Source organism: Biomphalaria glabrata, chromosome 9 (genome assembly GCF_947242115.1).
Source record: "Biomphalaria glabrata chromosome 9, xgBioGlab47.1, whole genome shotgun sequence".
NCBI classification, from domain to species: Eukaryota; Metazoa; Mollusca; class Gastropoda; family Planorbidae; genus Biomphalaria; species Biomphalaria glabrata.
In genome coordinates, this window is record NC_074719.1 from 36,748,547 (window position 1) to 36,762,646 (window position 14,100).

Sequence of the window (14,100 nt, forward strand, 5' to 3'; positions counted from 1 at the left end):
TAGATGTCAAAACAATGAATTACAAATAACCAAACAACTATTCACACACACAAAAAAAGTGCTTTACACACAATAAAACAATGGTTTACAGACAATGAAACAATGGAGTTACACACAGCAAGACAATGATTTACAGACAAAAAAAATAAATTTATAGACGACAGAACAACGATAATATCTATCAACGCTGCAAAATTTATCTCACTTTTTCTAACCACTAAAATTATTTTCCATTAACTAATTAACTAATTTGTTTTTCTATTGATTAGCATATCACAAAGTTTCAACTTGATCCTAGAATAGCAAGTTTACAAAATTTGTACCAGACTGACAAAAAATGAGTCTGTATAAGCTTTTTTATTGAAAAAAAAACATGCTCTCTCTCTTTCTTTCTCTATTTCTCTTATCTAAAAATCCAACTAACGATATCCATGTTAATAATTCCAATTCTGTCTAGCTTATCTTTTCCTGATTTACCGCTGACACTAAATAATGTAGAGATAAAACTGAAGCAGTGTTGTTACGGTAATTGTCTCACACATTGCTTATCAGATAGTAATTGTACTTCGCACGCAATATATTGTAAATGTACAGTATATAACTGACTGGAAATTCTGTACTATCGTCAGATCAGAATCACATGAGATAAGTGGTAAATGCTTAATACTCTTATACTTTCTAAAAACATTAATATGAACTTTTTAAAAACGTTACATTTCACTTACATTATAGCTTCCTTTCTAATGGCGTGTTCTTAAACAAACGTCCGCTTACATAATTTATCATTGCTAATAAGATTAAGTCGATTACAAATTTTTAAAACATTTGTATAAGCTTATGTACATTGTTTGAACTACCCATTGGACTATTTCCAAAAATAGTTGAAAGTATAAATTGTATCTTCTTATAATTCACACAACATGTAAGAAATGGCAATGTCAGAAAAAACAAGTTTGAACGGCTATACGTGAGTTCCTCTCCACCCCCTACACCAACAACAACAAAACAAAGAGGGAGGGGGGTAGCTTGGAGATGTTCTAGGATTTAGACCATCATCACGTGCTACCCTGTAGTATAAAGACGTCAAACTACGTTAAGATATAACTTACAAAGCATCTCATCTGTAGATATGAGATTGAGTTTGTAGCATACTCTTGTTGCTCTGATAAGACAAAATCATTATGGACTTTAAATTTTTCATTTCGACTCATAACAATCTTCTTCATTATTTATACTTTTTAAAATTTTCAGTTAAATGAAAAATTGAATGTTTTTTTTTTTATTTTTTTTTAACTGAGTGGAACAGGTTTATGATAATTAAAGAAATAAATTTTATTTTGATTATTTCAATAGTGATTGTATTCTATTCGTTTTTAATTTGCATTTGTATTCTTAATGTAGTTAGTATTTATATAAGTTTAATTTTAATTTTTTTTTTACAAAGCTATTGTGAATGCGTTATTTCATCTTGAGTTCTAGCATTCTGGGCAGGCTAAATCGAAACACAGTAGTAAAGTTATTTCTGAAAACTTTTTGTTTTTAGTGTGTATTTTATACCGCCACTATGAGGTTTCTTGGGCCATCACACAATCCAAATGCAGTCGTAATCAAGCTACGTCTGGAGAATGGTCATCGACTTCGAAAGTTCAGGCTTTCAATGACGATTGGTCTCTCACCAGCCTCACAAGAAAGCATTAATTAACAAAAGTGGTCATCATCGTATTAAGATGGAAGAACTGCACATATTAACAGAATTACATATTATGTTAATACATAAACAAAATAATTACAAAAATCAAGATCTTTCTCTTTCAGAGTGGTGAAATATTAATTTCAAAATGACACTTCACTTTTTGACTGTTGTACTGCTGCTTATTCATGGTCTTGCTACTGGCATCGATGTAACTGATAATGAACAAACTAGCAATGAATTGAAGGAAGCGCCAACGGTAATTAGTGTTTTCTTTATTATTAAGCTTGATAGTGTAAATAGTGACTGTTTTAGTTCACATTTATTTCTGAGCATTTGACTTACTTAGACTTAGATCCTCTGCCGCCATTCGTTGCAACATGTCTTTATAGAAATCGATGTCGATCAATTTCTGCAGCATCTTCCAGCTGAGGTCCACTGTCCCGGGGTCTTTCCGAAAGGCGCGATCCTGTTTGCGTTTACCAGGTATCAGCCTCCAAGTCTTTGCTTCTCTTAGAATGCGCGATTCATTCTGTCGGAGGACATGTCCCACAAATCTCAAGCAATGCTCGGTCACAGCTCCATTAACATTTGGGGTGTCCGTTCGGCATATACTTTTTTTTAGTTTATGAGCCGAGCTAAGTGGCTCTTTAAATTCGTCTCTGGGTAACATCATTTAGCCTTTGGTTTCTTGGCCTCACCTTCATGTCTTGTATGCAATGCAACGTCGTCAGCAAGGTTCAAGTCCTTCAATAGAGTCAGTTCACGCCATGGAATTCCGATGGCAGTTTGGTTCATTGTTCTCCTCACTTTTGCAGTCGAAGGGTAGAAGGAAGTGGAAGGGAGACAATTTGCATACCTGTTTCTCTCTCGATGTGAAGGAACTTGGTTGTTTCTTTCGTCTGTTGTAATGCAACAACTAGATTGACTTTAGAGATGGTGTAGACTCTGGACGAATGTTTCAGAAATACCATATTCTCTATTTCCTATAATGAAACTCGGCGGACACTATTCGAAGTATTCGAAACTGATCATTCTCCGTTCTTGGTATTCCAGACTTCGTTCTTTGATGATTCCGCAGAACGAAGAACTACTCAGTAAATGATCTCTCTTTTTTGAGAGCCTCAATGCTCTTTCCTGTGTCTTTCATCCATAATCAACTGAATAGAGTGTGGTCATCCATTTGGTCATCCATTTGTTGCAGTCTTTCAGATTACCCTTTTCAGAAAATTTTGCTATCACCCCTACAATTTTTGGCCATTGCCGCTAGTAAATAAGACATGGGTTAGGCAAGGTAATTTTCTTTACTGATTTTAATTTTCATTAAAATAACCCTTAAGGTACTTAAAATATAACTTTTGTGTTCATAGATAAAATAATATAATATAAAATAATATAAATTAATATAATTTCTGTAAGGTTGTTTTTGCCAGACCGTAAATAGGTATAAACACTCTATTACCTATGAAATTCTTTCACCGGCATGTGTTTCAAATAGCATCTGACAACCAGTCCACATCCTGGCCTTCTGGCATAACTTAAATAGATATTGGGTCATGTGGAACTGCGACAAGTGACATAAGGGTTGAAGTCGAGCCTAAGCCGGTAAACTTCAGGCAAGAGAATTTCGTTAGCCTCGGCTGGCTACTGACGTACGATAAGGGGAAGTCAAAATCCAATCCTGGATTCAAACTTGAGAAAGACTTCGGGAGTCAGCCCCAAGAAAAAACAGGAGCCGCTGATACTTAAGCAGGTTGTAGCACACAAAGGTACACTTTGGAAGAACCTTCGACGCCGCCGAGTAAGGGGGGGGGGCTGCTGTGTGGGCGACAACGATCCGACCATAGCCAGTGCTCAAACTTTCATTTCATTCTATGAGATAAGCCAAAGTCATTCCACTTCAGAACGAAGCCAACAACAATATAAAGTAAAAAATAATTAAATTAAAAAAAAACTACTAAATAATCTAATCTAATCTAATCTAATCTAATCTAATCTAATCTGATCTAATCTAATCTAATCTAATATAATAAAATATAATATAATATAATATAATATAATATAATATAATATAATATAATATAATATAATATAATATAATATAATATAATATAATATAATATAATATAATATAATATAATATTTCAGACTGCACTCCAAGAAATCGATACAGTTTACAATGTGAATGAGGACGTCACACTGGCCAGGAACAAGAAAGCTCTGATGGCAACGCTGAAGGTTGTCGTTGATTCATTTTGTAAATTGTTAAAAATATTTGGCGGACGAAGTATCCGCGATGATCTTGATGTTGATCTCACCGAAAAGAAGGAGATTCAAACCGATAAAAGAGCCTTGACCCTTGCTACCCTTGTCACTGTTGGTAAAGTTATTTGCACTGCTAATACAGCTGTCAACATTCTGAATAACGTCAGAAATTTTTGCCGAGTGATCAACGCTGGTAAGAGAGACATCCAGAGCCCTGAAAGTGTCATCGATGAAGAGGAACATCAACCAGAGAAAAGGAATTTTAACTGGTTGTTAAACAGTGCTCGAGAGATTTGCAAATGGTTAGATCGTAATGGGAGGGACACTGAGAAAGTGGAGGAACTCTACTCGGGCACTGAATATCAAGTCGATAGAAGGGATTTTAAAGAGATTTGGTAGTTTTTAAAACATCATTTGAGACTGTCACTAGTAATGGAGATTTTTACGAAAAGAAAACTACACAATGTCTAGGACAATAATTGAACTTTAGTGTTACCAACTAAAAAAGAATTGAACTTTAGTGTTACCAACTAAAAAAGAATTGAACTTTAGTATTACTAACTAAAAAAGAATTGAACTGTAGTGTTACCAACTGAAAAAGAATTAAACTTTGGTTTTACCAATTAAGTTAAAAAGAATTGAGTTGTAGTATTCATAATATATCAATGCTTGGCACTTCATCTTCGTATCCAATTTCCCCGATACTTCTAGTTAGTCCTCATTTGTTTTTTTATTTAAATTGAAAATGTAATGATTCTTCCACTAAGAAATTATTTTATACTACGAAGGACTCATTTCCGAATTCGCTTTTATGCAAACTTACTTATAGGCTAATGTTGTCTCAGTAGTTAAAGTAGTTAATTTTGCGTTTTCCAAAATCCTTTTTGTATGAACTATGACACACACACACAATATTAATTTTAATAAAGGTGAAACATGTCAATGTGTTTTGATTTATTGTATGTGTGTGTGGTTTGTGTGTATCAGTGTCTGCGATAGGCCCTAAAAAAATCGATTTTCGTTTAAACTTTTGTTAAATAAAAAAAAAAACAATTCTTAAAGTTTTAGACTTTAGATATTCAAAACACCTTAAATATAAAAAAACAAAGACAGTCAACGCATCGTGTTATACAGAGTTCTGTTTCAGAATGTGTTTGTTTAAATTTAAAACTTGCAATCTATAGTAGGGCAGATGATGTAAAGATCGTCTTGTTTCTATGGCCGACGTCTAACAAGGGTGTCATGAAGCCAGCACATTGACCAACCGTCTTTATTTTTCCAAATTATTCTCACATTCCTCTAAAAGTTGTTTGGACTCAAGGGCGTCCTAAAATGGAAAATCCCAGTCTTCAACGTGATTCAAACCTGAGACCCCCCTCGAATCGGAAGCCAAGCGATTTACCACTCAACTGCCTCGCCGCGTCTTATTCAAAATACAAATATAAAAAGTTTACAGAGACAGTTTGTGTAAAAACGCTAACTCAAAATCGGCCCTCAAAGTGGTCCTCTCAGGCAGTTAAAAAGGCATGTTCCAATATTTTCAGATAGAATGTAAGAAACTATGAACTACAAACTATCAACAACGACAACCCTATCCCCTTTGATACAAAAAGAAGGGACAAACTCTTGTCGCAGTGTTACCGATACTGTTGTATTGTTAGTTCGACTAACGACTTGATACCGCTGGATACGGAGACTTACCAGTGTTATTATTATTGCATTGTTAATCTTTATATATATTCAATGAATTATAGTTATGAAGATAAAGTTAAATCCAAGTTTTCACTTACAAAGACCACATCACGAATGAAGAGTTTTACAAACAATCAATTAAATACATCTTTTTTACAATACAAGTATTCCATTCGTATCTTTGCAGAAACAAAAAACTAAAACCAGGGAGGGTGGACACGGATCACGAAAACGGCTCTAACGATTTTCCTTGAAATTTGACAGTTGCTGTAATTCATTAGGGAAAAAATTACTAGCTCGTTGGCTAAACTGGGAAAAACTGTAGTTTATTCTTTAAAATTGTTCATGGTAAAAAAAATGTATTAACTTTACTTTGTGCTTGGCTAGAGAACGATAAAATATCTTGGACGCTTTAAACGTCTTCGGGTATTTCCGCATTCATTGAAATGTTTCATAAATTAATGTTCAGGAAAATTTTGCGCATCGTCTTCTAAGTCTAGATCTAAAAGCCTTTCATTGGAACAGTGGCTAGGGTAGAAGAAGGGATCCAAATTCAAAAGTCCCTGGCAAACACTTGAGAGGGGCCCTCAAATAAAGTGTCTTAATTTTTTAAAAATTAAATATTAAATATTAGGACACCACCATGTAATCTTCTATTCGCGTGGAGTCAAAACTATTAGACAGCATTCTGTGGCATTTTACGTCTCGAGAGACGATCTTTTCCCTTTGCAACTTCTTGTGTGACTAAAGAGACCAATCCTTGATACACAGCTGCTGTCATTGGTTGGGCATATATAATCACCAGGCGCCGTTGCATTATCACCATTTTTCTGCTTCTGTTGTGTACGCCATCTGTAATCCGAGACCCTTCCTTTATGCTCTCTCTCCATGTAGATCTATCCAGTGCCACTTTTCCCCAGCTGCAAGTGTCGATTTCGAAGAGCTTCATGTCGCGTTTGTATACATCCGTATACCAGCGGCTCTCCTGCCTTCTCTTAGATTGCCATACAGAATGTCCTGTGGAAGTCGACCTACTGGCATTCTACGAACGTGGCCAAGCCAGCCAAGGCGTCTGTTGCTGATAACACAGCAGATGTCCTGGCACTCTGCTCTTCCTCATTGCTGATTTTATCTGTCACTTTATTTTAAAGATCCGCTTTAGCATCAGAGTTGGAAGACATTTAGCTTTTTTCCTGCCATGAGTAGGTTGACCATGTTTCACTTCCGTATAGCAAAGTGCTTATCACACATGTCCGGTAGAGTAGGGCTTTAGTACTGTTAGTCAGCAATATGTTGTCCCACACTCTTTTCTGAAACCGTGACATGGTGCCCATTGCTTTGGCTTTCCTGTTGTTAATGTCTTTATCCAGTATAGCATCGTTGGATATGATAGAGCCCAGATAGTTTGTGCATTATCTCACCACTAAATAACGGTATTATTCATTAAAGAGTCTTATTGATTATTTTTTTCTAAATTTTACGTATATGCTGTAATAATACGAATTAAGACATATATTTACTAAGTACATTATGTCATGTCATGACGTCTAATGTCAAAATGCAGAGATCGCTAATAAAGTCAAGCACCCAGTGCCCCCATATCCCTAGCTACTAGAATGCATTGGACTATTATAAACTGTAGTAGATCGATACATTCGCTAAGCCAAACTTTTTTTCTCAAGGGGCAAGGGAGAAATGGGTCGGACTAAAAAATGTGTCATTGTTTTTTTCTTTGCCTTTCAAGGGAAGATAACCGTCTGGCCAGGGCCAGTAGTAATTTTGGACGCTTTCAGGAAAGAGTTTGGCGGAGTATATTGCTCCACCTGCCTACAAAAATCATGGTCTACCAAGCGGTGGTTCTCTCAACCCTTGTATATGGTGTAATGACACAAGACGCGTAGAAGTTGAGTTTAATCGGGTTTTTCCTTAGTGATGTGACGAGTAATTAAAAAGTAGGAATACGAACTAGAGACAGTAACGGACAAGACGCCTTGGAGGACGACGCTAGGCTAGCGACGACAGAGGACTGTGCCCTTTTTATTGTTCATTAAATTGTTGACGTTATCAGCCTGCGTTATCAAATATATGCATTGTTATTTTGTTGTTGTGTCTTCAACGAACTCGCATGCAACATCAACATCTATAATCATCAACAAAACAGACCATCAACAATGGATCTGACACATGGGTATTATACAGAAAGCAACTAAGACTACTTGAGCGCTTTCACCAAAGAGAAGCTTCAAACTAATCTTAGTTTCAGACCAAACACGTACATGCCTTCACAAATACAAAAACGAACTTATTCTTAAATTGGGTGATAATGACCCAAACATGGAGCGCCAGAGGAGAAGTCGTTAAGATGGTTATAGATTCATTTTTTAAAAAACTATAGAAACAAAAATAAATACACATTAAGTCGATAAAAAAAGTCATTTCGCGGTTTTATTTCGTTTTTTGTTAAAAGGGTTAGGGGCATCACGAGGAGCTGCCGCACTGGGCATCACATACCCTAGCTGCGCCACTGACCCTACTTGGCTATCATCTATGGCATTGGTGTGTGGGCATCGCGCGAGCCCAGGTTGGAATGTTGCACGGTGATAAAGGTGTGGTAGATTTATGTTGAGTAATTTACCTAACTTGTAATTGTTATTCTGTACCTATTCATCATTCGTATTCTATCATCGATTCAGTAAACTGTTGTATTTAAAAATCTCGTTAACTGATATATGTTAACTTATTACCGCTCCATCATGGAAATACGGTGGCAAGACCGCACTGCAAACAGCGATGTCATTGCGAACGCTGGTATGGGCAGTATGGAGGGACTTCTTTTGGTCCGACAGTTACGCTGGGCAGGGCACGTATCCCGTATGGAAGACGAGCGTATGCCAAAGGCAGTCTTTTTTTGTGAGCTGCAAGGTGTTCGACGTAACAGAGGTGCCCCACGGAAGGACAGACGCAGACGGCGAAAAGAAAATCTTAATCGACCATGTGCTGACAATGGTTATGCTTGCCCTGGTGTGGCAAAATATGTAAGTCACAGCTGGGGCTGTGCAGTTACCTGAAATACTGTTGCCCTCACTAATCTTCAACTTGAAGACAAGCCTTATAGGCCTATTTATACAATAAGCTATTAAAAGAAAAACAATCTCTCTATAAGTTGCATAAGGAGTTATTGTCTTTTTGTTTTAGCCTAAGTATTTTAAATGTTTTTTAAGTAATTACAATACTCTAATTTAACTCATTGGTGGGTTTAAAAAGTTTATAAACAGATCTCGATAACAGTTCCTCGGTTTGTATTACAAATTTTCACAGTTGTTGTGTATCGTTGGAAAAAGGGTTACTATCTCGTGGTCCACAACTCTAGTTTGATTGTTATATTTTTTTCAAAGTAAAAAAAAAAATTGGTTAGAGAACGAGGCATTATTTATCTTGAACGGACTACACGTCTTCGGGTTTTCGGAATGTATGTATTATTCATTAAAGCGTTAAATAAATTAATGTTTAGGAAAATTGTGCACATCGTCTTCTAAGTCTAGATGTTAAAGCTTAACATCTGAATATTGTAAAGTCAACTAGATCTATACATTCCCTAAACCAGGATTTTTCTCGGTTTTAAAGGAGGGGGGGGAGGTAAAAATGATTCATTTTTAGCGGCCCCCGATAGTTTTGACCTGTCTGTCCATGTATCCGTCCCGTTTAGATCTCAGAAACTATAAGAGAAAATGAAAATTGATCATTCAAAGTTCTAATGCAGCGGCTACTTTTTTTCTTTTCCGAAAGTGAACCATCTAATTTTTTAAATTATCTATGCAAGCGGATTTTTTAAAACAATTACACCACTTTTCAATGAAAAACTTCAGGGATGGCAATTTTTTTTAAAAGGTCATGGACGTCTTCATTAATAATTATTATTTTAAAAAATATAAGTCTACGCTAGATGAATATATGTAGAAGCTGCGGCTGATGGATAAAGCACTTGGACCCGAAAATCCAGTGTTCGAATCCTGGTGAAGACTCTAGGTGGACCACTTCGGGAGCCGATTTTGAGTTTGTGTTTCCACACAAACTGTCTTTGCAACCTTGTGTTTCTTTGTTTTTTAAATCTAACATTAATTATTTATTAAGTGCAAAATAATCTCTCTATTATTTGTATAAAAGAGATTTGTCTTTTTTTTTAAAAGTATTTTCAAATGTTTTTTCTTGTTTAAACAATGATTGGTCTACTGATCCAGATCTGAGACGACATCTTGGAAAGTTTGACCTGTTAAAAATGCATCCCATTACAAGTAACACCTCAAAGTCAACATGACAACACGAGGACATTTGGGTGACTGTATAGAAAAGCACGGCGACGAATCCAATATCCGGCAATATGCTGCGGTCTCCATTACATCCATAACTAAAGAGAAAACAAAAAATACGAAGAATTGTTTCATTTCTATTGGAAGTTTCAAAGTAGTTTAAGACTAGACACCGAATTTTATAGAAGATAAAATAAAAATATGGATCTAAATGTTAGACACGTAAAGCCAACTTAATCTTTAATGTTTATTATTGGATGCTAAAACTACTACTAAATATAACTACCTGGTGCTAATGCTTTGATCCATTATTTTCTAATGGGGGCAATGGGTGATTTTATTGAAAACATAAGGTCCAAGAGGTAAAGCTCTAGAATCCGAACCAAGGGGTCCTGGTTTGAATCTCGGTGAAGATTGGATTTTTATTTTGGGGATTTTTAGAGAGCCGATAATTCCACCCTGCTCTAATGGGTACCTGACATTTATTGCGGAAAGTTAATCGGATGATCATTGTTCTGGCGACATAACACCCTCGTTAACCGTCTACTTTAAAAACAAATGAACTAGATGGCAATAGATTGCAAGATCTGAAAGGAGTACTGTTAGCATAAGCTCCTAAACCCTAACCACTTTTCCTTCTTATGTCAACATCCGTTTCAGTCTAGTGCGCATCTTTTGCGCTATTTTAGATGGCTGTGTGCATGGAAGGATATTACTATATATATATTATTTTTGTGACGGTGCTTGCACCTTTTTCAATGTGGGGGAAAATATACTTTTCTTGCAATTTAACGACGTTTATTATTAATTTATTAATAGTTTAAATTTATGCAATCCATCACTGAGTACTGGCACCTATTTTTATTTTTACAAAGAAAAAAGCACTTTTATATATATATATATATATATATATATATATATATATATATATATATATATATATATATATAACTTTTTATATAACTTTTTATATAGCACTACATTCATATTTATAGAAATCTCAGAGCGATCTCAAATCTCATTTGTGGACATTTGTGGGTATTTAGGAGAAGGTTTACAGTGCTGCCTTTAGGCGCTTAGTGAACATTAATCTGCTCGAGTCGGGTGTCGAACCTCGAGCCCCTCTCATAGGCAGTTAAGCAAAGCTCAAGCGTACTTAGCCTCTTGTTCACGCTTCCCACTACGAGATCGTGAAGTTTTAAGAGATTTAGAGTAAAAAAAATGCTACATCTAACGACACACATAAATAACACTCCCAGTTACAAAAATATTGTATGTGTGATTTTGTTAAACTAGTAGGCCTACATTTCGACCCCCTCCTAAAGAAATGACAATCGACATGCAAAAGGTGAAGGAAAAAAGACATCGCTTCCATAGCTGGAGAGAATATTGAAAAAAAGTTAAAACATTTAAGCATGTTGGTAATGTAGTAGACGATTAATCAATAAATTCATTTTCACTGCAAACACAGAACTAAACAAACATCAAGTTAGCTGTCCTCTTCAGTGTTAGGGAAAAAGGCTTGTCAATGTTTTACCATGATCACATCGACAGTCGACGGCAGTATTTTAAGTTTCAACATCACTGCTTAGTTTGGGAATCTTAAAATGAAAAAAAAAAAAGAATAAACTTACTAAAGTTCTAAATGCTACAATTGAGGTCATTGGCAACAAAGAAACATCATTTGAACATCTATTTGAGAAATTCATAAGAAATCTAACAAGCTCTAAAACTGTGGTTCCCATACTTTTTTGTCTCGTAGACCCCTTGCTATGTTTTCTGGTTTTCGGTAGACCCCCTACTTATATTGCATTTTTGCAGATTTATAAACTCCAATTTTTAAACTAATTTCTAACTGCAGTGAGTCAAAGAGTAAAAAAGTAATTTAAAGCTACATCAAAAGTTAGAGAGATCTGTCTTTTTTACTGATAAAATTCTTATTTAAACCAACTAAAACAACAATTAATATGTTTTACTGGAATTACCAAACACACTGAAAAAAAAATTATTTTCGCATGTTCATCATCCTATCATTTTTTGCTACATATATTCTATGTTTCATATAGAAATTTTGTGTTCTATAAAGTAGTCCTTCAAACATTAAAGATTAATTAATTAATTTGCCTTAAGTAGCATTGTAAAAGTTTTCGAAAGAGTAGTTTCTCGTGTATTTCTTGATCTTTCACGTGTTGCTCAAATATTGGGTCAGCGAAACTGTTTTCACTAACATGAGAAGGGTCAAAGACGAGTTACTGGCGCCTTAATCGGTAAGCTTCGGGCAGGAGGGACTCAGTAGTCTTGGCTTGCAGCCCACCTAGCCGAAAGAAAATAGATATACACGCAAACGTGGAAAAGGTTCGTGGGTCAGCCCTGAGGAAAAATGTGGAGCCGACGACCATTAGGCAGTTTGTAGCTTTAATGCTAGAACTATCCCACCAATGTTTCCTTAAAATATAGTGTTGCTTAAAGAAATTCCTTGCATAATATCAGATGTAGGTTAGTGTAAAACAGTCTTAAAACTACTTCGACGAGTGGTAAAATCAATGTTTTATCTATAGTGTTTTCCGTAATTGGCTATAGGTAAAGAGATCTTGTAAGACGCTCACAAACCATCTTTTCTATATGATGTTGAAGAGAGATTTTGTTGGTCTATTCTGAGCTTTATCTTTGAGTTTTCGAAATTTTTTCATACTTTTATCTTTTTATCAGGATTGCATCGTCTCAAATAATCCTCTAATGTTATTAGTTTCATATGGTAAGGATAGAAGACTCAAATGTAAAGGAGCAATTATACATAAAACACTGAACCATAATCTTCAAATACAAAATCAAAATCTAATCAAATACTCAGAAAGACACATTCCTCGTTCCATTTGCTATTAGTGCATGGAATGGGATGCCTGAGCTAGCCAGGAAAACCAGTGACTTAGCATTTCAGGTCATTGGTTAATATGCATGACTAAATGCACGACGCGTAGGACGTAATCTTCTTTTTTTTTTAAGTAACGTCTGTATTATATAAGATAAGATAAGATAAAAAGGCACTTAGACAATTAAGTAGACCCCCATGGTCATCTCATAGACCCCCGATTAACTTTTTCTCTTTCGTAGACCCCTTGGATTTTTTCGTAGACCCCTTGGGGTCTATATAGACCACTTTGGGAATCACTGCTCTAAAAGATAAAAAGCAACCCCTGGGTCAGGAATTTTAATATTTTACCAGTATAGGGAAAATAAAAGACAAAAATTCATTGTAATCCCTATATCAGTGTCCACTGAGAAAATTCTGGTGATGTGGCAGGTCTGCAGAAGTACCGCCCTCTGATAGGGAACGAGAATGTTCCTAGGAATGTTAAGGGCCTTGAAGCAGAGTTGCCTACAAGTACGCCAAAATACGCGTGTACGTTTTAACATCTGAAAATATGCATTTTCCCCTCTAAAGTAAAAAAAATAATTAAAAAAAAATTAATCAATTAAAAAAAAAGAGTTTTTGATTATCATAGATCAGTCCGTCAATGCCTGGAAATGGACTAATCCTAGTAGATGTACCACGAGAAAGTATCGCTTTTTTTTATCGCGCGCGCTTTCGCGCGAAGATTTAAATACTTACTAGATCTAGATCTTACTGATCTAATTAAAGTTGAGTTCCTTTCAATGTGTCAGTTTATATGAAGTCTTCAAAATAATTAGGAATTAATTGATTGATTAGTTCTAATTCATCCTAGACTAGATCTAGAACCAGAGATATTTTACAATATATGTCAGGCACCTATAATAGAATTTACGTAAATCTAGATTTAGATTTAAAATACAGATTTAGATCTAGATACTAGATCTATATCTAGATCTGATTGTGTAATCTAAATATAATATCTAGATTGTTTTAGATTAAGAAATAGATCTAGCCCTCAGAGACCCACATTATCTTACAGCGGTTCTAAAATTATTTCCTTTGGTATACATATGTATAACATGCTCCTAATTCAATATCAATAATAATTTTTTAGGTCATGTGACCGTGACCTACTTTTTCGATTTGTTCCACAGGTGACCCACTGGGCTTTGTTGGTAATAATTAATATACTTTCATTAAAGTAAAAAAAAATATTTAAAAAATGTTAGAAAATAATATTTTTTTATTTTATT

General features: G+C 35.2%; 1 protein-coding gene across 1 annotated transcript; it reads left to right on the plus strand.

Annotated features, from left to right (window-relative positions):
* Positions 1–412: 412 nt before the first annotated feature.
* Positions 413–4,898, plus strand: LOC129928351 (uncharacterized). Its single transcript, XM_056042502.1, has 3 exons — positions 413–652; positions 1,816–1,949; positions 3,839–4,898. The coding sequence occupies exons 2-3, from the start codon at positions 1,839–1,841 to the stop codon at positions 4,352–4,354; spliced, it is 627 nt and encodes a 208-aa protein (XP_055898477.1). The 5' UTR covers positions 413–652; positions 1,816–1,838; the 3' UTR covers positions 4,355–4,898.
* The last annotated feature ends 9,202 nt before the right edge of the window (positions 4,899–14,100 follow it).

Coding starts and splice junctions, on each gene's coding strand:
- LOC129928351 (XM_056042502.1), top strand. CDS start 1,839: ATGACACTTCACTTTTTGACTGTTGTACTGCTGCTTATTCATGGTCTT. Junction 1,950..3,838: donor AATTGAAGGAAGCGCCAACG/GTAATTAGTGTT, acceptor ATAATATTTCAG/ACTGCACTCCAAGAAATCGA.